Genomic DNA, 23,057 nt, shown 5'->3' with positions numbered 1-23,057 from the left:
CTCTGAATGGAGAAATAAGATTACATGTTAAAAAAAAGTGACTCCAAATGCCACTGGACCCAGAAGCACAGCTCAAGGACACTGCAGCAGGAAACCACTACAAATTGCAATTTCTTATCTAGACAAAAGAACAGCGATTAGTGCATAAGAGCACAGACATATGTATCTTTGAACGATTTTATGTGCATGAATCTTTTGTCTGCATGTTTGTCTGTGTACCATGTGAATGCCTGGTGACCTGGTGTCTGTGGGGCCAGAAGAAGGCATCAGACTTCCTGGGACTAGAGTTACAGAACTTCCAACCTCTGGAAGAGCAGCCAGCATCTTTATCACTGAGCCACCTCTGGAGCCCTGCACAGGGATATTCTTAAGAAATATTAGGAAAATACCAGGAGAATCTGCTCAAATTCATGAAGCTACTGGGTAGAGGCAAGAAGGGGGCATGTGGCTGTCTTCATGGTCTCCTCATTTCTACTGAAATGCAGTTTACTATGACATGACTTTACACACTAAAAACACCACATTGCTAATAGTGCAGGCGTGGCTACGGTTACCTTTGAGTATCTCCTTCATTTCAAACAGAAACCCAATCACAGTAGCTGTCACTTCCCACTCGGGATTCCCAAGACTCCTTTTTTAAACATAACATGAACTTTCCCAACTCGGTAACGTAAGTGTCTTGATCCTACATGCTAACCCCTGTCTGTCTCCAGCCCTTTTATTTCAAATATAACCACAAAACAGCAGTTCCCCACTCCATCCTCCCTTAATGCGGTGGCTCTCACCCTCCCTAATGCTGTGACCCCTTAACACAGTTCCTCGTGCTGTGCTGACCCCAACCATAACACTCTTCTTGATATTTCATACATGTAATTTTGCTACCATTATGAACTGTAATGACATTATTTAGAGACAGAGGTTTGCCTAAAGTGTCTCAACCCACAGGGTGAGAATGGATTCCTTAATTGGTCTGTCTGTACTTGTTCTGGTAGTGATCGTCCAGAACTGAGATCCAACCCCCTGAGCCTGGTTTACGTCTGAGGATGTCCTCAAGGCTCACAGCTGAGGGAGGCACACATTAGCACTTTTGTCTTTAAGGCGCAGTAACACCCCACTTTAGTACTACAAAGTTTTCTCTCCTTGAGGAGCTAGCTGAGCAGGTTTCCTCAGCAGCTGGGACTTTTGTATACAGTCTCAATATTAACCCCTTACCGAGTAGGTGATGTTTCAATGACTCTCACTCTGGGTTGCCGTTTACTGTTGGCACTGCCTTTCCACATGCACCTTTCAGTCCTGTCTGTCTGCATCGTTGCCTCTGCTTCTGATGCTGCAGACCAGGAATCGCTGTTAAGTCCAATGACAGGCAGCCTTTGCCTCGTGCTTTCTGACTGGTTAGTAGTTTTAGCTCATTTATGCTAAAACTCATTGATCTATTTTGAGCTAAGATATATACGGCAATAGCAGCTGTTCAGTTTCTTTCACAGATACAAGTCTCGTTTTCCCAACATCATTTGCTGGAGAGACAGCCAGAGACCGAGAGAGCGGCTGGCTCCCTTACTGAAGATCCCTCAGCCGTGTGAGGCGGACTCTGGGGTCTCTCTTCAGCTCTATTTAGACAAGTCAGTAGGTATGTGGCTCACATCTAGAGAGTGTGGGGGACCCGATGCTCTTTTCTGACCTCCACAGGCTCCAGGCATATAAATGGTTATAAAATATAACAAAAAACTTTTTAAAATGTTTAAAAAGCACTATTGGATTTTCAAATAAGAGCCAAGTATATAGTTAGCAAAAGGAGACAAACCTTGAGACAAAACAACCCCCCTCACATAAACCCTAGCACCTCCCATCGCGCAGGGAACAATGTGTAGGGTTAGCGTAACCTCATGTTGTACAAACAGAAATGTGCTAGGATTGTTCCGCTGCCAATCGGATTCCTTGCTTTCTCCTTCACATGCAGGCCTCTCCCAGATGCTCAGTGCTCTCACACAGCACCGGAGGGACACACCTGTCTCACCAGGCATCCTAGGCTGACTTCAAAGTTGCAATCCCTGTGATGTACTCTATAGTCCTGCCTGACGGTGGCTGACCCTTTTAGGTCCAACTACCCTAAGCGTTCTCACAACATGAAGTTAACCATAGCGCAAATACAGCAGACAACCTCTGGCTCAGTGCTTCATGGTCAGAGAAACAGGCTTCGTCATCTGAGCCCAAACACAAACTTAGGATGTTAAGAACAGCTCTAAGGAAAAGTTATTTGGTTTTTCAAATTCTCTGAACAAATTCCAATTAGATCTGTAGGAGAAAAGGAACTTGCCAGTCTCCTCTCTGTCTGTCTGTCACACACTCACTGGGTGACTCTCACTTTCACATGTATGTCTGGTGCCGAAATGCAACCATTTAAATAAATACCCAATCTCTCTCTTCAAAGAACTCCACAAGCAGTCGAGGGGCAGTGTTCTCTGGAGCCGATTAGGGCATGAGGAAGACAACAGGAATGAGCATGGTAACCCTGGATGCACAATTCTAGCCTGCATTTGGGGAGCACTCTAGTGTTCATGCTGGGACTGTACAGTCTGAACATGGCTTAGCAGAGAAAAAGACTGTAAAACTGTTTACAGAACAGACAGCTGAGAGAAAGAACAACAACAAACTTAGCAGGAATAGAAAACGCCTCAAGGGGCAGGACATAGGGCTGGGGATCGGGCTTAGTGGGGAAGGACACTGGCTGCTCTTCCAGGCGACCTGGGTTTAATTTCCAGCACTCACATGGAAGTTCACAACCATTCTAACTCTAGTTCCAGGGGATCCAGCGCCCTCTTTTGGCTTCCGTAGGCACTGTACACACATGATGCACAGATATTCCTGTGGCAAAACTCCTACACACAAAAGAAAACATAAAGAAAAGGTGAGGAAGAGGAAAAGGAGAGAAGAAAGAGAAAAGAAAGAAGAAAGGCTAGAGAAAGCAGTGCTCATCTGAGCAGAACCAGAGACAAAGAAACTCAGAAGGATATACTGCCAGGAAGGACAGCAGAACCCTGGAACAAAAGTTCCAAGGTGAAGATGAAAGAGTCTAATGTGAATAGGAAGTGACATGCGCTTTTCTGTGGTGCAGAGCAGGCTACGGTGCACAAAGGAGGCTGCGGAAGGAGGAGGAGCATGCTGTGATGTACACAAGACACTAGTTTGCTGGGGCCTCTTCTAGCCTAGCATGTGTTTGGATATGGGATCAGTCTCTAGCACCAAACCAACACACCCCCAACACAAAACCAATAACTTTGTACTTTCCATGTTGCACATTAACAAAAAATTATTCCTGAGACACTTGTCTTCCTGGGTCTGTTATCACATTCAATATACTTTCTAGTCCCATCCACTGATGTGCTAGTTCCAGTTTTGTCTTGTTTTGTTTTGAACATGTTAATAGGTAGCATCCACAGTGAAGATCACATTCGCTTCCGCTTGCCAGCTGATGACATTCAGGCTGTTTCCCTTTGTTTCCCTATTGTGAGCAGAGCAGCCGTGACAAGGCAGAGCAAGAGAGCAAGCGGCCTTTGGGCAGATGCCCAAGGGTGGTAGAGCTGGACAATACGATCCATTTATTTTTAGCTTTTTTAATTTTCCACACTTGTTTCCAGAGGGCCTTAGCAGTTTTCAGTCCCACCAACAGAGAAGCCGTGAAGAAGGCTCCCTCACTCAGATCCTCTCCGGCATTTCTTGTCTGTTGTTTTGTTTGATGTTTGCCATTCTGACTGGGGTAGGATGAAACCTCAAAATTATTTGATTTGCTTTTCTCTGATAGGGCAATCAACATTTTTATGAGATTTATTTAGTCATTACTTTTTACTCTTTTGAGAAATCTATGCAGATCTACAGCTCACTTTTTGAATGGGTCGTTTGTTTAGTGACTTTGTAATTTTATTTTTTGGTTCTTTATGGATTCTGAGTGGACAGCTGGAAGGTCTTCCCCGTTCCGTGTCTCCTCTTCACTGGACTGCTTGTTTCTTTAGCCACAGAGGGTTTCTCAGTGCTGTGAAGCCCTCGTCGGCGCTGGCTGCCGGCCCTGAGCCGTCTCCACACTGCACCTTGGAGGTTAGTGTGCATGCTTTACTCTAGCGCGTACTCTCGTCCACTTGGAGTCAGATTTTGTGTACAGAGACGGATACAGGTCCATTCTCACTCTTTGGCCTGGGACACTGGGACACTCAAGTCTCCCTGCCGCCATTTGCTACACATCTCTTTTCTCCAGTGTCTTTTGGCTTCTCTGTAGTCCCACCCACTCATGCTCAGATCTTTTGCTTTCATAATCTACACGTATGACTTGGTGCCATTACTATACACTGCTTCTGGCTTTATTGTTATGGCTCTGCAATACATCCTGAAATCTGAAATTATAATCCCTCAGCACTGTTCTTTTGGCTCAGGTTTCTTGGGCTATCCAGGGTGTTTTGTGATTCCATATTAATTTTTGGATAGTTTTTTTTTTTCCCTATTTTTGTGAAAAATGACATGAGGATTTTTGATTGGACTTGAAGATCTGAACTGGATCTGACCCAAAAGTCTCCTCCCTGAGGACTAGCTTCCATAGCACTAGAAGGTGCTGTGCCAGGTTACAAGAGCGGGAAGCAACCAACAGTGCTACACGGTGGTAATGCCTACGAGCCACAGCAGTGACCTGCATGGCAAGGTATTCCTGTGGGCACAGCAGAGGCAAACAGAGGCACATAACTTGGCAAGAACCAACAGCTCTCTAATGAGTCTTAAGGCCTACTCAAGAGAAGGACAGCATACCTGGCGCTGGAAACGTCACAAGTTCCCTGGGGTTAGAACGGTCACAGATCTTAGAAGAGAGGCTACTCCTGAAACTTTAACAAATCATAGTGCTTTCTAACTGCTAAATGCTAAATACTTATGCTTAACCCACACGTAACTGTAGCTCTAGTTTCTCATCCAAAAAACTTACCTTTGCAACAGATGGTAATCAACCCCAGAGAACCACAGGTAGTCCGAATGTAGGAGAAAAAGTAACCATGCGTCACCCCGCCCCAACAGATACACACAGACAACACACTTCTGCAGCTAAGGCTCAGAAACACGGAAGTCGCCAGAGATATTTTAAGAGCCAGGAAATTTGCTATGAAATTGTGTCTGAGAAATGACAGGGAAACTATATCCATGAATATCCACAATATCCACAGCTGCCTAAATAAGACCTGAACAAGCACAATACCAATAGGCATGCTAATCCGGTAGGGAGCCTTACCAACAAAGAACTATAGCCAATTTCAGAGCTTGCTGAGAGAAGAAAACAAGCCTTCCCTGGGGGTGAACCTCTTAACTGGTTAACTAATGCCAAGTCAACAACAGTCCTGAAATCATGTCTCCACAAGAACGAGTGTGTGTGTGTGTGTGTGTGTGTGTGTGTGTGTGTGTGTGTTTGGTCCCCCTCTCCCCTCATCCCTACAGCGTGGACACGACTGGCCTCTACTTCTCTACTCTCTCCCTCTCTCTGCCGTTTTCTGCCTCTCCTTCCCTCTTAACTCCCGCTCAGATGCTCGGAATAAACTCTATTCTATGCTATACCGTTGTGTGCTGGTCCCTCAGGGGGAAGGGATGCCTTGTCTTGGGCCCATTGTGGCATCCCCTGCCCCCACACCTCACCACACCCAAATAGAACATATTCTTATATTTGTTTATCTTTTTATAGTCACAATACAATGAGCGTGTGAGGAAACAAGGCTGGTGAAGACATGGAAGGAGCTGGAGTAGGAAATGGAAGGGTGAAATGACGCAGTTGTATGTTAATGGGATTTCAAAGTAACATCACTTGCAAAAGTCTAAACACTGATATAGTGAAATTACCTCCCTTTGTAATTAATTCCAGTTTTTATGCTTTGAAAAATCGACTTGAATCATTGTAATACCTAAAACAACGTGAGTGGGTAGAGCTGGAAGGCTATGGACGAGATGGGCCTGTGAAGTAAGAGGCGCTTACAGGCAGCTTAGCTGAGGATGCGGGAAGAGTAAACAGGAGATGGGCTGAAGGGAGACCCTAGGTTAGTGGCTCTTAGCCTGGGGGTTGTGACCCCCACTTGTCTATCTCCAAAACTATTTACATTAAGATTCGTAACAGTTTGGAGCTAAGATGAAAGGAGGGACCATCCCCACCCTGGGATCCATCCCATAATCAGCTGCCAAACGTAGACATTATTGCACATGCCAGTAAGGTTTTGCTGAAAGGACCCTGATATAGCTGTCTCGTGTGAGGCGATGCCAGTGCCTGGCAAATACAAAAGTGGATGCTCACAGTCATCTATTGGATGGAACACAGGGCCCCCAATGGAGGAGCTAGAGAAAGTACCCAAGGAGCTGAAGGAGTCTGCAACCCTATAGGTGGAACAACAATATGAACTAACCAGTGCCCCCAGGAGCTCGTGTCTCTAGCTACATATGTAGCAGAAGATGGCCTAGTCGGCCATCACTGGGAAGAAAGGACCCTAGGTCTTGCAAACTTTATATGCCCCAGTACAGGGGAATGCCAGGGCCAAGAAGTGGGAGTGGGTGGGTAGGGGAAGAGGGTGTGGATGGGTATGTAGGGGACTTTCGGGATAGCATTTGAAATGTAAATGAAGAAAATATCTAATAAAAAATTGGAAGAAAAAAAAGATTAATAACAGTAGCAAAATTCCAGCTGTGAAGCAGCAATGAACATAATTTTATGGTGCGGGTCACCATGACCTAGGAGCTGCATCAAGGGCCGCAGTGTTAAGGGAGGCTGAGAGCCACTACTGCAGAGGACAGAGTCTGAAGGATGAAGAGTCATTCCTTACTTTCCAAATACATTTACAGATTGCACTTTTTTCTAAGTCCACTAGAGGGAAATTATAAAACATCGAAAGTATTACAATGATACCTAATATTCATAGCTCTGACAAGCTTATATCAAACACCAAATGTCAAAGGGAACTGGATTGATTCTGCATGATGCAAAGGACCAATTCCATCTTATGTTTCTTCAGAAGAAGAACTTTTTCCCCCAGTAAATGCTAAGGCCAGGAAGAAAAATGTCAATAAAACAAGTTTAAGGCTTGTTTTCTGTTTTTTTTTTTTTTTTTTTTTTTTTTTTTAAACTGTTTTGGCTTTGAAGAGATCATGATGTCCTGGCCTTAGCATAAGATTTGGACACATTCACAACTCAATCAGGAAAAACAGCAAAAAGAGACAGGCAATGCTACTCACTCACGGATGGCGGCAGCCAGTTTGCTGTGGTTACAGAGACCGTTACTCACCTGCGCCCACACTCTGAGTATTTACCAATATTTTTTAATATTAAGGCAGCTGTTAGTCGGATGTGTTTAGTTATTGGTCCCTCTTTTTCATCCTTAAAAAGAATGGAGAACATAAAAAAAAAGAATAAAGATCTAACTCACAGAGGACCACCCCCTCCATGGACAAGGTTTGGAAGGGGCACTCACTGTGAAGTCCCGGAAGACGAGGTTCCTTGAGCCTCTCCGCAGAGCCATGAGTGCAGCACTGGGGTGGCTTGCAATGGCCTTCTGGGCTCTGGGCGCAGAGCCTGTGCCCCCCACGGTGGGCTGCCTAAGTGATCAGATGGACACGGTTAGATGCACAGAGAGACAACTGTGCCCACCCAGCCCACACATGCCTACGCTGTGTTAGGGCTGTATTTTCCAGTCGATCCCTTTTCTTTCAGACAGGGTCTTAGCTATGGAGCTCAGGCAGGCCTTGATCTGTCCACCCTACTGCCTGCTGGTATTACAGGACACAGTGCTGCACACCGCTCAGTCTGTCCGTTTCAGAGCAAACAACAAACAGATTGCCCTGCATGGTCCATCTCTGTTACTATGTGAGCTAACTGCAGCATAGCATGGCAGCAGAGGTGGAGAGTTCTCATCGTCTTTGACAGTGATGTGAAGAAGCAAAGAGCCTGCAATTTCAGATCAGGAAGAAAACTGCCCTGGGAATCAGAACCTCGGCTAAGGGCAACAATCACAGAGCTCTCCTCAACAATGTTCCCTTCGGCCCATCACTGCGACACAAAGGAGTCCTAAGAAGAAGCTCTTGTGCTCATGGAAGACACAGGATGCGCCTACACAGATAATCCAGCACAGAGCCCCAGTCTCTGGCCATGGTGACAGGCTGCATGGCCTGCTGCGCTGGAAGGCAGCGGTGGACACCGCACTGGTGGGCACGTTCTAACAAACTGGGTTTCTTCTGAAGGCACACAGATGATATATATATATGCATGTGAACTAGGGATATTTCTGATTTTTTTTTAGATATAAATTTTGGATATTAAAAATATAATATAGAGATAATGTTCATATGTAATCCAGGATGTATGTATGTATATGCTTATAGATACGTGTTTATAGTCTCTTTGCCATTACCAAATAGATGAAATCCACTCCTACAAAAAGACCTTAGTACACTTCTGATTTATGTCGCTTTCCCTCTTATATTATTTGTCTGCCTAATGACTTGTCTCCAAAGTTAGGGACCTATGGACCACACAGGACAGCTGCTATGGAGAGAACTTATGTAGTTTAAGCACAATCACATAGCTTGGTAGTATGAGCTGGGTTAGAATACAGGTTTTAGCTTTCCCATACTATTTCTTGTTTGTCTTGTGTCTCCCTAGTTTTCTATTTTTTTGTTTTCAGTGCCAAGAATAGGAGGCAGGCTCTGACCATTGTAAGTGCTATTTGTTCTTTATGTGCATTAGTAAGTTAAGTTTCTTTACTTGGTAGAAGATTTTTGATTTGCCACTTGTCCTGGTTCATCTTGCTTTAATCCTGCAAGCAGGGCATCCTTTGAACAGTGCTTATCCTTAAGGAGAGAAGAAAGTAAAAGATACATATCATAATCTTGAACATGAGCAGATGAGTCACTAAGCAAGCAGTTCCATGAAAGCATACCTGTAAGTGGGTAATGAAAGAGAACCTCTGCCGTTGGAAAGGCTCACAGCCTTCCCAAAGACACTGCCCCGGATACACATCTTTTCCTCCATGTTCAGTAGCTGCATGATAGAACACTTGTGAGGGAGTCTGAAACCACCTACAGAAAGAAAAGGCAAATAATTTGAAACTTAGATAAGTTCTTTAACAAGTGTGTACATGTAGGTACTTTCAGACTCCAGAAAACAGCACTGGATTTATTTTTTTACGGCTTTTATGTAACTGTATCTATATTTAAACCAATTAAAAAGTACTTTTAAAGACTGGTTTATTTTTCTGTGTATGATTATTCTGACTGGACACATGCCTATGTATCATCTGTGTGCCTGGTAGCCCAGAGGTCAGAGGAGGTGTTGGATGCCCTGGAACTGAAGTTACATATGGTCGTGAGCTGCCTGCCGTATGGTGTTGGGAAGACAGCCCAAGTCCTCCCTCTGCAGAAGCAGCAAATGTCCTTAAGTGTTGAGCATCTTTCTAGCCCCCCAAGTTTTAATGTGTATCACACATCCAGTATCTCAAATCAATATTAGCTGAGGAAATATTGGATATTTAAAAAGATTTAATGAAGAATGTAATTACTGAATTACAAAAGATAATCCTAAAAAGTCACAGATTACAAATCTCATTTCTATTCATAAAATCAGGATATCCATTTTTAATTCTAAGTACTCCAAATAATATTTCACTCACATGAAACAAAACAACTCAAATGCTATTATATATACTCTGTTACTTTCATGAGGAAGATTTCTTATTTATAATTTCACTGAGATTCTGTTACAAATTGAAAAGATTTTAAGTATTGTACAATGTTTTAGTCAACGGCAGATGACATACATGGCTGCATATATGGCCTGTATATTATGATGTGACTAAAAGCTTCCTGCCACCCTAAGTGACTACGAAGCCAACTTGGTGCAGTATCTAGTGTAAACAAATAAAGCCAGCCACGCAAAGGACAGAAGCCAATGTATAAAGTAATACACTAGGTAAAGATAACATATGTGACTGCTTTATCTACTCAAATTCTCCCTTCTACTTTTAAGATTTCTCGTGTAGCAGGCTCTCTATATAGGCTTCTGTAAATACAGCCTTCGTAACATCTACACAATGAAGCCATCGCCTAAGTACCCATGTCTCAGCATGTATCTTTGATAGAGGATGTTATTTGTACATACCTTAAATATAAATGCACCACTGGTGATTTGTCAAAAAGATTGGTAGTGTCAAACATTTTGCAAAACATAACATTAATCAACATTGTGATAAGTGAAGTTGGCAACTTGCTAATGATGATGGGGGAAAAAAGATGGCTAATTTTTTGCCTTTTCAAGACAGGTTTTCTCTGTGTCCTCGAACCCACAGCCTGCCTCTGCCTCCCAAGTGCTGGCGTTAAAGGCATGCACCACCACACCCAGCAATGCTGGTCCAGACGGTCATCCTCATGCCTGTGCTGTTTAGTGCTGGAGAGAGGGCACACACACACATCTAGCCAGGCAACAGTGTTTCCTTGTATCAACTTGACTACTTAAATATATACAACTGTGTGTCCTGGGTTTGTCAGTGTTCATCACTCTGCCTGTCCATCATTACATGCTCCTTTCCCCAGTCCACTGCTTTACACCTCCTCTCAGATCTCTTTCCTCTTTTCTGACTGCTCTGTCCATTATGAGCCACTCTCCGGCTGTGGAAGCTCAGGATGCAGCTCTAAGCAATCTGTGAATGCAGCTGGTGCACATGGGGATGAAAACCAGCAGAGGCTTCTAAACTCACATGATAAAAGGCGAAGTTTACAGAGGGAGAGCTGGGTGGCAAATACTTGTAATCTCAACACTTAGAGGGCTGAGGTTCAAGGTTGCTAAACTAAGCCACTTAGCAAGCTGTTGCCTCAGCATGCGCTCCACCCTCCCACATGGAGAGCTGAACATGCAAACACATGCCAACATGCATGAGGGAGAGCCACTGAGTCGGAGGGCTGCCATTACTGCAAGAATCCTCCTCAGCACTCTTCCTAGTTAACCATCCAGCTCACTCCCCAGTACCACAAAAGCACACTCACTCAATAACCCTGAGACTGAAAGAGCACTAGAAGAGAAACACCACTCCCCTGCCACCTGATTCTCAGCAGCACTAAAGCCTTGTCCTGCTGAGAACACTTGGAAGTGCTGCTGACTGGGTGCTGTATATAGCTCACCACTCCCACAATAGTTAATCTTGACTCAAATTGTAAAACTGTTTTCCTTAGCACAGCTCACTGCCTTCTGCAGAAACTGCTACAGTCAGCACAGTGTGAATGTGCACCTCCTGGTGGGCTTACAAGGCCACCCCTCTGGGCAGAAAACACTCTCGGAAATTTTCACTTACTGGAAATCTAGTTTTAATGTTATTTGTAAAGTTATCAGGTGGCCATAAATAAATGTGAGCTGAAATCATTGGGACCTTTACGTCTGCTGATATTAGTAGTAAGAGAAGCCCCTGTATGCTCACCTGCCCATTTTGTTAACTCTTTATGAGACAGGGTCTTGTTGTGTGTGGCTCTGGGTAGCCTTGAACTCCTCAAAGTGCTGGGGTTAAACACACGCCTCAACACCCGGACTGTCCTGTTAACCCTTAGTTCTGAGATAGCCTCAGGTCTCCAAGATACATGCCCTGCATCTGTGCCTCCATCACCATGCGACCCTCTGCAGTCACCACGCATCAGACCTGCTCCAAAGTCAAGTCTCCTCCTGTGGAGTAGGAGTCTGAACACAGAGACAATGCTGCAGTTTTACCTCTCTACATAAGACATGCCACTGAAGGGACACGCGGTCTCCGTTCTTCCCCTGTGCTGGTTTTCCTGTCCAGACTCTGTCAGCACCTGTCCTTCCCCCGGGTCTTAGCTGCTGTGCCCAGGCTGTCCTTCTGATCCACTCGCTGAGTTCCATGCTGTTCCTTCAACAAAAACTACCTTCTTTGTACCTCCTATCTATCTACGTATTTCTATGTATATCTACATATTTCTATCTATCTTTGAATCTTCTATCTATCTACATTTGTCTCCTACTGAGAATACAGATGTGAAGGCCTGAGAGTAAAGAAAGCCCTGTCATCAGGCTGGGTGACCAAGGTTGAACGAGAGAAACAGACCCCCACTAGCTGTCCTCTGGAGGCCTGGCCCCCTCCCACTTCATGCAGCTACTCTCAACAGGCAGCAATGAAAATTACTGATATTTCCCAAAGTGATACAAAATGTAACAGTTGATCATTTTTAGTGTATTAACCATCTGCTAATTTTCTTAGTCACTGGCGACTGTCAAAAGGTAGGTACTGTTTTTCAACACAAGAGGGGCAGGTGGAAACACCAGGCCCTCTGCTCACGATCTAAACAACTGAGAACAAACAGCTCAGGGCACACTCCCCTCCACAGCAGTTTCCCTTTAGTTCTTTTTTCTTATCCACAATGGGCTTTTTGGTTCTAGTGGATATAATTAACCTAACACTAAGCCTCCTAATTCCAGCTGCCCTAAGTAGCTACTAAGCAAAATACTCAAATTAGAAGAACAAAGCAAAGCAAGCAAACAAACAACACATCCTCAACCACAAAATGAAAGAACAAGGAGAAAAGCATTTAAACCTGGCTTAAACCCAGCCAGCAGGGTCCTCCCTGGGGCAGGTGCCCTCAGCAGGCTGCTGGGAGACACCACAAGCACACTTCCCACCCCTCCCGTCCATCCTTCAGAAGCTTGCAGCCTAGTCAAAGGCCACAGGCACAGAGACACATCAATAATACATACATAGGGTATTTAACAAACACACCATATTCAAAAGACCAACTTAAGAAGAAACACTGCAGTTATAAGGTACATCTCAAAGGCTGACAAGTTTCCTCAAACTCATTCCTTTGTCTTAGTCACTTCTTGGCAGTCTCCTCTCTTAATGGTCTAAAAGTATTCCATGTCTTAATAGCACCACTGCTGCAAAACAAAGTAACAACCTCTTCCACTTCATTTGCATGAGAGAGGCATGTAATGTCTTCTGCAGGAAAATCCCACACACATATGCACTAAAGTAATAATCCATTTACAAGCATACATAAAAACCTACACCAAATTATTGCAGCAAAACACCGTAACTTCTACCTCAGCCCTTGACATCTACTTCTCCTACATATTATTTTATGGCAAAAGAAACATCACAGTTATGCATTATTTTATAATCAAATGAGACTGCATAGCTGGCTGTTGTTGTATTATAATATATAGGTTATAGATTATCTAGATTATATTACATTAGCCAGGTTATATTATATCCAGATGAAGAGTTTTAGAGAGATGTACAATTCTAATTTCATTATTAAAATTTCTAATTCAGAAGCTGGTGAGATGGAGCGCTGGTTAAGAGGACACACTACTGTAGACAAGAGTTTCAATTCCCATCACCCATGACAGATGGCTTACAATTGTCTACCTTCAGCCTTAGGAGAAGATAATGCTTCTCGCCTTGGCAGGCATTGTACTATAGTGTGTATACCCACACACAGTATATACACTAGTGCATAATTGATTTGTTTTGAAATTACAAAAGGCAGATCTCTGCAAGTGGTATATACAGTTATAGTGAGCAAGTTCTCGGCCAGTCATGGGTATGCAGTAAGACCTGGTCTCAAACAAGCAAGCAAACATTTAGAAACATTAAGGTATGCTTTAAAAGTGTGTACCTTCCACAAATACTTATAGCAGGCTGAACGATAGTCCACATGTAAGAGGCACCACTGGAAGGTGTTTACAATGTAGGTGCCAATTTATTTGTATACTGTTCACAGAATTTAAGGGATAAATCTGTGTGCATGCTATTTTGTTTGAAAGCATCATTCTTTTTGAGATTGTAATATAATGATATCATTTTGCCTTTCTCTTCCCTGCCTGCTTGTTGTCTTTCAAATTCAAATTCATGGTCTCTTTTTTCATTAATAGTTTTTAAATGCCTACATGTATGTGGATATTGTCTTAGGGTTTCTATTGCTGTGATAAAACACCATGACCAAGTCAACTTGGAGAAAAGAGTTTATTTCAGCCTACACTTCCAGGTGGCAGTCCATCACATCAAAGCAGGAAATCAAACAGGGCAGGATCCTGGAGACAGGAGCTGTTGCAGAGGCCATGGAGGAATGCCGGCCTTCTCATGCCTTGCTCACTGTGCTTTCTTATAGAACCCAGGACCATGAGCCCAGGGGATTGTACTACCTGCAGTGGGCTGGGTCCTCCCATCAATCAGTAACTAAGAAAAAGCTCTGTAGGCTTGTCTACAGTAACAATGACTCCTTGCTAGTGTGACACACAAACACATCACTGTTAACCACTGCTCCTCTCGCATTCCTAAGATCTCACATAAAAACATAAATTACTTTAAAAGTTCCATAATCTTTATAAACTCAAAAACATTAAAAATCCAGTCCTGCCAACACATCCAGACTCTTTAAAAAATCCAGACTCTTTTAAAAGTTATAAATCCCTTTGGGCTGAAGAGATGGCTCAGCAGGTAAGACCTCTGACTGCTCTTTTAGATGTCCTGATTTCAAATCCCAGCAACCACATGGTGGCTCACAACCATCTGTAATGAGATCTGACGCCCTCTTCTGGTGTGTCTGAAGACAGCTACAGTGTACTTACATATAATAAATAAACAAATCCTTAAAAAGAAAATAATAAATCTCTTAGCTCTGGGTTCCTGTGAAAGAAAATAAAAATTAAGTAAGTCCTTATTTTAAGAGGGAAGAATTAGGGCATAGTGACAGTCAAATGAAAGAAAAACCAGACCCCAGCAATGTAAATAACTCAATGTCCAGTGTCTGGAATCCATTCCTGATTTTCTGGGCCCCTTCAAGGGCTCTGCCCTCTGCAGCACACACAGCTGTCTTCTAAGCCTAGGCAGGCTGCACTTCACTGTGGCTGCAGACCTTGGTGATCATCTCATGATACTGGCATCTCCAAAATGTTGGGTCTTCTGCTGTAACTGGGCTGCGTTTTCAGCAATAGCCTCTTATAGGCTCTCTTCATGGTGCCAAGGCTCAACTTCTCCACACGACCCCTTCAGCCCTGGGCCTTCAACTGCCACTGAGGCTGCACCGTCACCAATGGCCTCTTCTGGCCTCTCCCAAAGCCAAGCCTCAGCTGCTCTCCCTGACCCCTGCGCGCCTTCCAAACCAGTACCAAGTCCAGCTGCCAGTGTGAGGTAAAACCGTGGTTGCCTCTGGAACACAGCTTCTGAGTGCTCTCGGGCATCACTTCACAGATTTCACCTTAAAGATGCTGGTCTCTTCTTAATCACCACTCATTTCTCAGCCCAGTATCCATGATCCCAGTAAAACAAAGGTTTTACTGTAGTGGTTCTGGTCTCTTGATAATCACAGCTGATTCTTCAGCTCTAGCTGAGCAGACCACAGAATCTTCACACAAAAGGCCCGGTGGAGTTTTTACTTCTCTCTGAAACTTCACGAGCCAGGCCTCCATCTTCTGCACCGCTCTCAACAGTCTGATCGTCCAAGCTCTCACAGAACAGCTCACTGACCTCTCAACACTCAATGGCTTTTCTAGCCCAAAGTTCCTAAGTCTTTCAACAATCTTTCCAAAGCAATACAGGTCAGGTCTGCCACAGCAATATCCCACTATCCTGGTACCAACTTGTTCGGGTATCGATTGCTGTGATAAAACACCATGACCAAGGCACTTTGGTGAGGAAAGGGTTTATTTCAGTTTACTGTTCCAGGGAACAGTCCATTGCTGAGGGAATTCAGATCAAGAGACTTCCAACACAAATTATTTATTTATACACACACACATATATACACACGTGTATATATAAATATACACACAGACACACATATATGTTCCAAAATATGACGTTTAGTCCATATAATGTTGCGCGCGCGCGCGCACACACACACACACACACACACACACACACACACACACACACACGGCTGTCTACTTGGCATTGGAGAAGATGCTTTCCCCCCACTCCCAGTGTCCTCAGTTGCCTATAGTTCTCTGTGTAGGGTGGAGGTTTAATGGGCTTCTCCCTGTCCACTTCGGCAGATAGGCTTGGAATTTTATACATGTAGCTCTTGACATGAAGAGAGGCACTCTCACAGCAAACTCCCAGGTCTTCTTGGCCCGTCTTCTGCAGTGTGCCCTGAGCCTTAGGTGCAGGGAGCTGTGAGCATATTCACAGTGGGAAAATGAGGCATCTAAGTGAATCTGAGTGGACACACACTTGGCTTCCCAGAAAGATCTGGCCCTGTGCACATCACACTGTCCTTGAAAAACTCCTGTCTGAACATTGCTCAGTACACACAGGCACCAGGCACATTCTCAACGCCACTTTATACTAAGAATGGGCTTTGAAACATCATTTTTCAGACTTGTAGAGTTAAGCACCAGAGATCCCCACCTGCGTCCACGCGTCTAAACTAAAGGCTCGATTTTCTCCTGACATACCTTAATATGCAGAAATGTATTACAAGGCATGAACTAAGGCATATTTTTATATTCAGTATTTCTGAAACTATAATTTTGTCATGCTGGCAAAATTTTTGAAAACAAACGAGGGTTAGGAGATGAGTAATATCCAGGTTGGTGGTGAATCCTTTAATCCCAGCAGCTGGGAGGCAGAGCCAGAACCAGGCAAGGAAGTGATAGCCAGGACTCCACTCGGAGAAGCAAAGCAAACAAAGAGATAGTAACGGTTGGTAATTGTCTGTATTCTATGCATAATCTTCCAATCAATCAATATTAGTAAATTGCAGGCTAGATTCCCAAGCTATGAAATGATATTATGAAGAAGGGTCAGCGAGATGGCTCAGTGGGTAAGCACTCTTGCTGCCACGCCTGAGGTTCTGAGTTCAATGCCTGAAACATCTGACCTGAATAGGCCTCTAATTACTAACCAGCAAGGCAAAGACAAGCAGGCCAAGGTAACCAGTTTCACTAGGGGATTCTACCTATCCATCTAACATGCGAGAAAGCAATGTCTCAGTGAGCAACAGTGTCATGGGTATCACGGTAATAACCGACCCCTTTCTGCTTGAATTTAAGTCCTGTTCCTCAAGATGAAACCTACACTGGTATCAGTGTTGGCTAAGAACCTGTGGTTGGACAGGCCACTGGCCCTAGGGGAGAGACTATTACTATTGGACATAGTATTTAACTGATTTCTCAATGTCTTCCCATTACACCCACAGACTAGGGCGTCTCTAAACCCTCATCACTGAAGCGTATATGTGCAATAGATGGGGATTTACAGGGAGACTCACAAACTGGCCAAAGTGCAGAGAACGAGACACTGGGCTGATGGATCCTAAATGGGGCAGCTGTGTCACATCCTCTACTCCTACAGCTCAGGGATCACTACAGAAGAGGGGCAGACCAGAGGGGACGGATGGCTGCAGGGAAACGGTGTCCTCCAGACACAGCAGAGCAGCTGAACATATGAACCCACAGTGACTGACAGCAGACAGGAGCCCCATGCAGTCTCAAGCAGGACCAAACCTCACCGTGGGAAAGGGGCATCTAGCTCCACCCTGGCCGAGCAGCTGCCGGCAGCAGAGCAGCTAGTTTTGGTGTCTGTTTGTTTGTTTGTTACTCAGTGGCTAAGAGCGTTTCCTGCTGTTTCAGAGGACGTGGCTTTGAATCCCAGCACCCACGTGGTAGCTCATTTATCTCCAGGTCATTCGACGCCCTTTCCTGGGTACTTTGGGCACTGGGCATGCATGTTCGAGACATGCCATACATGGAGGTAAAACTCTCATGTGTTAAAAAAACTGAAAAAAATGTTGTCCTTGATAAGCTGACCACACTCTGCTGGAATGCCACATTCAAGAATATGTGGCATTGCCGGGCGTGGTGGCTCACGCCTTTAATCCCAGCACTCGGGAGGCAGAGGCAGGCGGATTTCTGAGTTCGAGGCCAGCCTGGTCTACAGAGTGAGTTCCAGGACAGCCAGGGCTACACAGAGAAACCCTGTCTCGAAAAACCAAAAAAAAAAAAAAAAAAAAAAAAGAATATGTGGCATTACAACAGAGAGGCACTGCCACACAAATCAAATGCACAGGCACTTCTGTCCCGTATGGGTGTGAGTGCACAGTCACTTCTGTCCCGTATGGGTGTGAGTGCACAGGCACGCCCACTGAAAGGACTGGGCATTTACCACAATAAACTGCGAACTACAGAAGGTTGGTTCCAAATACAGGAAAAAAGTCTGAAAAAGTGACAACTTTCCTTTCCTCCTTGTTCCCTTGCTCTCCCCAGCTCCTCGCTGTCTGTTCCCCCTGTAATTCCTGGGACTGCATGTCATTCATTCTGACCCAGGCAAAGTCTATTCTTCAAATATACAGTCTACTGGAAAGTCTACTGTACAGTCTACTGTACAGTCTACTGTAAAGCGCCCTAACAGTCTTGGGTCACAGCCCCTGCCCGCTGTGCTGCAGGAGAATGACCCTTTCATAGCACTTGCGTAAACTATGACTTAGGCTATGTATCGCCTCCAGGGTTGGAAAGATCTTTGTACTTGTAATCCTTGCCACATGAACCCTACACTAAGAAAACAGCTGATAAGTATTTGTAGAATCAAGTTGAACTTATTATTAATGAGAAGTTAAAAAAAGAGGCAATCTGAAAAAATGACAAATTTTATGAAGCATTTTTGAATATGCCTTAATCAGAACAAACACCATATATTTAGATGATGTAACATGGATCATATTAACTAGATGGGAAGTGGTACATATACAGGCTCATTAAATCCTCTGGAATCTTCTGCTGTCGGGGCTGACAAGTTCTAAGAACTTCATTGAAAACAGTTACTTTTAAACTTCTTTTATTCCCTAACCCCCCAAATTAAGTACTGAGCCCAAGGCCTAACAGTTGTTATCACTGAGCTAAATCCCCAATCCTACTCTTACATTCTTAAAAAACCAACAAACAGCTGTAATAGACTACCTACTGTCAGCTATTCTTTACGACTAGAAAACAGAAAAACAAAAATCTACAAATCAATAGACACTAGTAAACAAAACGTCAAATTAATGTACTTGCAAACTAAAATATTAACAATAACAAACTAGAGAAAGAGAGGAAGGGAGGGAGGGAGGGAGAGAAGAAGGAAGGAAGGAAGGAAGGGAGGGAGGGAGGGAGGGAGGGAGGGAGGGAGGGAGGGAGGGAAGAAGGGAGGGAGGGAGGGAGGGAGGGAGGGAGGGAAGAAGGAAGGAAGGAAGGATTGGTCTGGCGGTGAAACCCAGAGGTAGAAAGAGCCCTTCTTTAGCATGTGCAAGGCCCTAAGTCCCATCTCTATCTCAGTCAAAAGAAACAGACAAAGAAAGAATGGTCACTTTCAATAAATAAAAGAAATAATTGATGTAAAAAGTTTCTCTGGGATTTTAGGTTATGATCAAGTTCCACACATGTACTGCAGACACCCAGAAGTGGGGACAATACTTACCCTGACTAACACGGATGAATCTGTACTTTATTCATTTTTCTCATTGAAAAGAACAAAAACAAACAAACAAACAAACAAAACAAAAAAACAAAGCCATTGGTCAAGATACATGTGCCACTGCTGTGTGGAGCTGTAAGCTTGATAAGCACTGGCTTTGCTTGAACAACCCCCAGGCTATGAAGAAGACGCATGGCCATACCAAAACCCTGTATATGAAATTAACAAATACAATTATCTTTAATAAAATAAAAAGAGCTAACATAATTATATTAAGCTATGAAAATGGAATCTCTGTTCTCTTAAGAAATGAAAACTACTTTCCTATTAAAATCAGTGCCCAAGGCTTCGAGTTCTGAGTGACTGAAGGCAAAGGGCTTTGGCTCAGCTCTTGCTGACGGAAAGAAAGAAACATTCGATTTTGTCCAACATCTATAGAAGCAGTCCCTGTACCTGCTCGGTGAATGCAAAGCCCTCCCTCTGCTTCACACCCAGCATCACAAACGGGGTAAAGTGAGTTAGTCCTGGGGCTAGGAGATGGCTCAGTGTGCTAAGTGCTTGCTGCACCAACACAAGGAAATGGACTTGACCCACATAAATGCAGAGCAGGCCGGTGTCACTCGCAGGACGGGGGATCTCGGGGAGCTCTCCGGCAGTTTAGCCGAGATGGCAAGTTCCTGGTTCACACACACACACACACACACACACACACACACACACACACACGTCATGCATACACCGCGCGCACGCACACACACACATACACAGTAAGTTCATTTCTATTTGTTATTTATATTACTTACTAAATTATGAAATGGCATGACTTCAAGAACAATGTTCAAAATTAAAGATAAAATTCATTTTCTAAATATTACTTCTAAGTAGTTTTAGTGATTACTTAATAAATAATTACTAGTTTAAAAAAAAAAGTAACTCCAGAAGTTTTACAGCTCTCACTATATTAACCTTAGAAAATACACAATCAAATTTGGTTCTTCTTTTCTTTAAGACAGATGTCCCAGCACAGGCTGGGCTCGATCCCTTGGCAATTCTACTGCCTCATCCCTGAGTGCTAGGATTACAGGCAGGAACGACTGCACACTCCACTCTATAATGGCCCCACCCCCCTCCCTTTAAGAAACAGGGTTTCATTATGAAGCTGTGGTTGGCCTGGAACTTGCTATGTAGACCAGGCTGGCATCAAATGCAGAGATCTGCCTGTTTCTGTTTCCTGAGTGTTGGGATTAAGTTGTGCCAGTATGCCTGGCTTAAAACCAGGTTCTTAATTGATCAAAATTCCTTACTAGCATGAAGCAATCGAGTCCTTCTGACACGGATACAGACCTTTCAGCTGAAGCATGCCTCTTGTTCCAGGTAAGTGTAACTCTCAACATAAAAGACTTTTCATTAGAAGTTATTGGTTTCAGAAAACAAAATGTTATAAACTATATACACGACAGAAATTTAAATATCAAAGCACTCTAAAACAAAGTATGCTTTTGTATAACAACAACAACAACAACAACAAAACCCCGCCATTTACTTTTTACAAGACTGCCACAGACACATGAAGTTCTGCCCAGGTTTTCTCACTGGATCTGCATGCTGACTGGACGCACTGACTGGAGAAGGCTGAGAACTGCTAGGCTGGCCCTGCACTTGTACAGCTGGTGAAGGTGGCATAGGAGTGTTCTGTGGAAAAGCACAAATAGAGGTTGTGACATGACACCAGAAAACAGCATTCTATACTCTATAAGGACATTAGTGACAGGTACACAATTCTAACATAAAACTTTTGTACAGTTTGTAATTTCAAGTTAATGATTACATTTAAAAAGATGATTTTTATTAAAAGGTTAGGAAGTATGCTCCTTTTAAAATATGTAACCACAGAAGCAATATTATTCATTGTGTTATCTCTTGACATCTGTGACATCTTGGCTTCTGTGACTTCCCATGGATATCAAGATCTGTTTGCATTTATATAGATGGCAAAATCCCTATGTCTCAGTGTGCATGTCTCCCTGTATACTAGGTCATTTCTCGATTCCACACCACCATTCAAATATCGCAAATGCACAGAAGTACAAAGAGCTGCTGCACCGCGTTCTCCAATTCATGGTCAGTAAAGAATTGTTTTCTGCTATTTTTGATTCAAGTTATAAATTCATGGACATGGAAGCGGTAGACATGGACAACAGACTGTATTATTCAAATTAAGAATTGTAGTAAGAAGCAACTCAATTATAGCCTGAAATGAAAACAAAGCCTTACGATTTACTTGCCCTGTCGAGAACAGATCAGCTGCAAATTATTGCTTAGAATAATTCTTTTCCCCTCAGATTTCATCAGTGACACAACATGAATCACAGCAAACCTCAGGTCAGAGTTAGTAATGATGACACAACCATGTAAGGAGAATATCAAAAATAGTAAATAATTCAGAGTAAAGTGTCTACCAACTTAATCTTGGAGGATATTCAGTTTATAGTTTGCCTTAAGGATCCGAGCCAGAACCTTCCCGATGCTAGGCAAGGCCCTGCTGTGCTGCTCAAGCTGGCCTTCAACTGCCAGGTAGCCCAGGACAGCTTGGAACGCAATCCTCCTGGCAGCACCTCTCAGATGCGCGATCACAGGCACATGCCACCGTGCCTGGCTGGCAGTTACAGCTGTGACGGTAACACTAGCACAAAGTAGACACACAGTCTTTTAAATATAACCTCTGTTATGTCCTATATCATATGCCTTTTACTTAAAAAAAACACTAATAGAGTATCTTTTAAAATGTTTAGGTCAGCCATTTTCTTGAGATACCTGAAAAGAAAACAAGTTAAATTTCTTATGGAAGTCAAGAGCTGTTTAGCAGGTTGGTAAGACAGCGACTGCGTTTGTCCACTCACTGGTGACGTCAGCACAGGCAGCAAGGACTGAAAGTGCTGGGTCCCCAAGAGTAAAACCACAGCTCTTTTTCTAAGCCAAACCAAAACCATACAGGGCTATATAATGGTGCAGACGGATAAAACATAAACAGAAGTGAGAAGTCTGGAGTTGAGTCCTGTGGCTGAGGCTGAGGCTTAGTTGGCAAAGTGCCTGGCTGGCATACACAGCCCCGGAGCTGACTTCACACAGGAAGCCAGGAGTGGTAGTGTGCTACCCTGGAAGGCTGGGGCTCTAACCCAGGCTCTTGCCCATGCTAGCAAGTACTGTACCACTGGGATTTACAGGCCTTTAACCCTAGCACTTGGGAGTAGAGGCAGCTGATCAGAAATTCAAAGTCATCTTCTGCTGAGCTGGAGGCCAGTATGGGATACGGGAAAACTTGCCCTTAAAGACAGGAAAGAGAAAGAAAACCAGCAGAAATGTTGTGTTCTAAGCTCGGGGAGCCTACTCTGGAATGTTGTGTTCTAAGCTCGGGGAGCCTACTCTGGAATGTTGTGTTCTAAGCTCGGGGAGCCTACTCTGGAGCTGAAGTTGCTTCTGTGATGAGTTCTCACCTCTGAAACGTGAGAGTGAGAGCTAGAGTGACGCAGGTGTCACCAAAAGAGACTTTCCAGCTCAACACATCAGGACAGGACACAACTCTTCAGTCTGCTTTTTAAACAAAAGTTCATC

The 23,057-nt window shown here is 43.8% G+C and overlaps 1 protein-coding gene across 1 annotated transcript in view; it reads right to left on the bottom strand.

The window, feature by feature from the left end:
• Positions 1-23,057, bottom strand: part of Arid2 (AT rich interactive domain 2 (ARID, RFX-like)) — a 117,942-nt gene that overhangs the window by 5,513 nt on the left and 89,372 nt on the right. The window contains exons 16-20 of the mRNA NM_175251.4: positions 20,989-21,137; positions 8,937-9,075; positions 8,762-8,847; positions 7,473-7,596; positions 7,287-7,378 (exon numbers count right to left, since the gene is read on the bottom strand). Coding sequence (NP_780460.3) covers positions 7,287-7,378; positions 7,473-7,596; positions 8,762-8,847; positions 8,937-9,075; positions 20,989-21,137 — 590 coding nt within the window. The remainder of the gene's footprint in view (positions 1-7,286; positions 7,379-7,472; positions 7,597-8,761; positions 8,848-8,936; positions 9,076-20,988; positions 21,138-23,057) is intronic.

The sequence above is a fragment of the Mus musculus genome, chromosome 15 (genome assembly GCF_000001635.26).
Source record: "Mus musculus strain C57BL/6J chromosome 15, GRCm38.p6 C57BL/6J".
In the NCBI taxonomy this organism is placed as follows: domain Eukaryota; kingdom Metazoa; phylum Chordata; class Mammalia; order Rodentia; family Muridae; genus Mus; species Mus musculus.
This window is presented reverse-complemented; position numbering and strand designations above follow the sequence as displayed.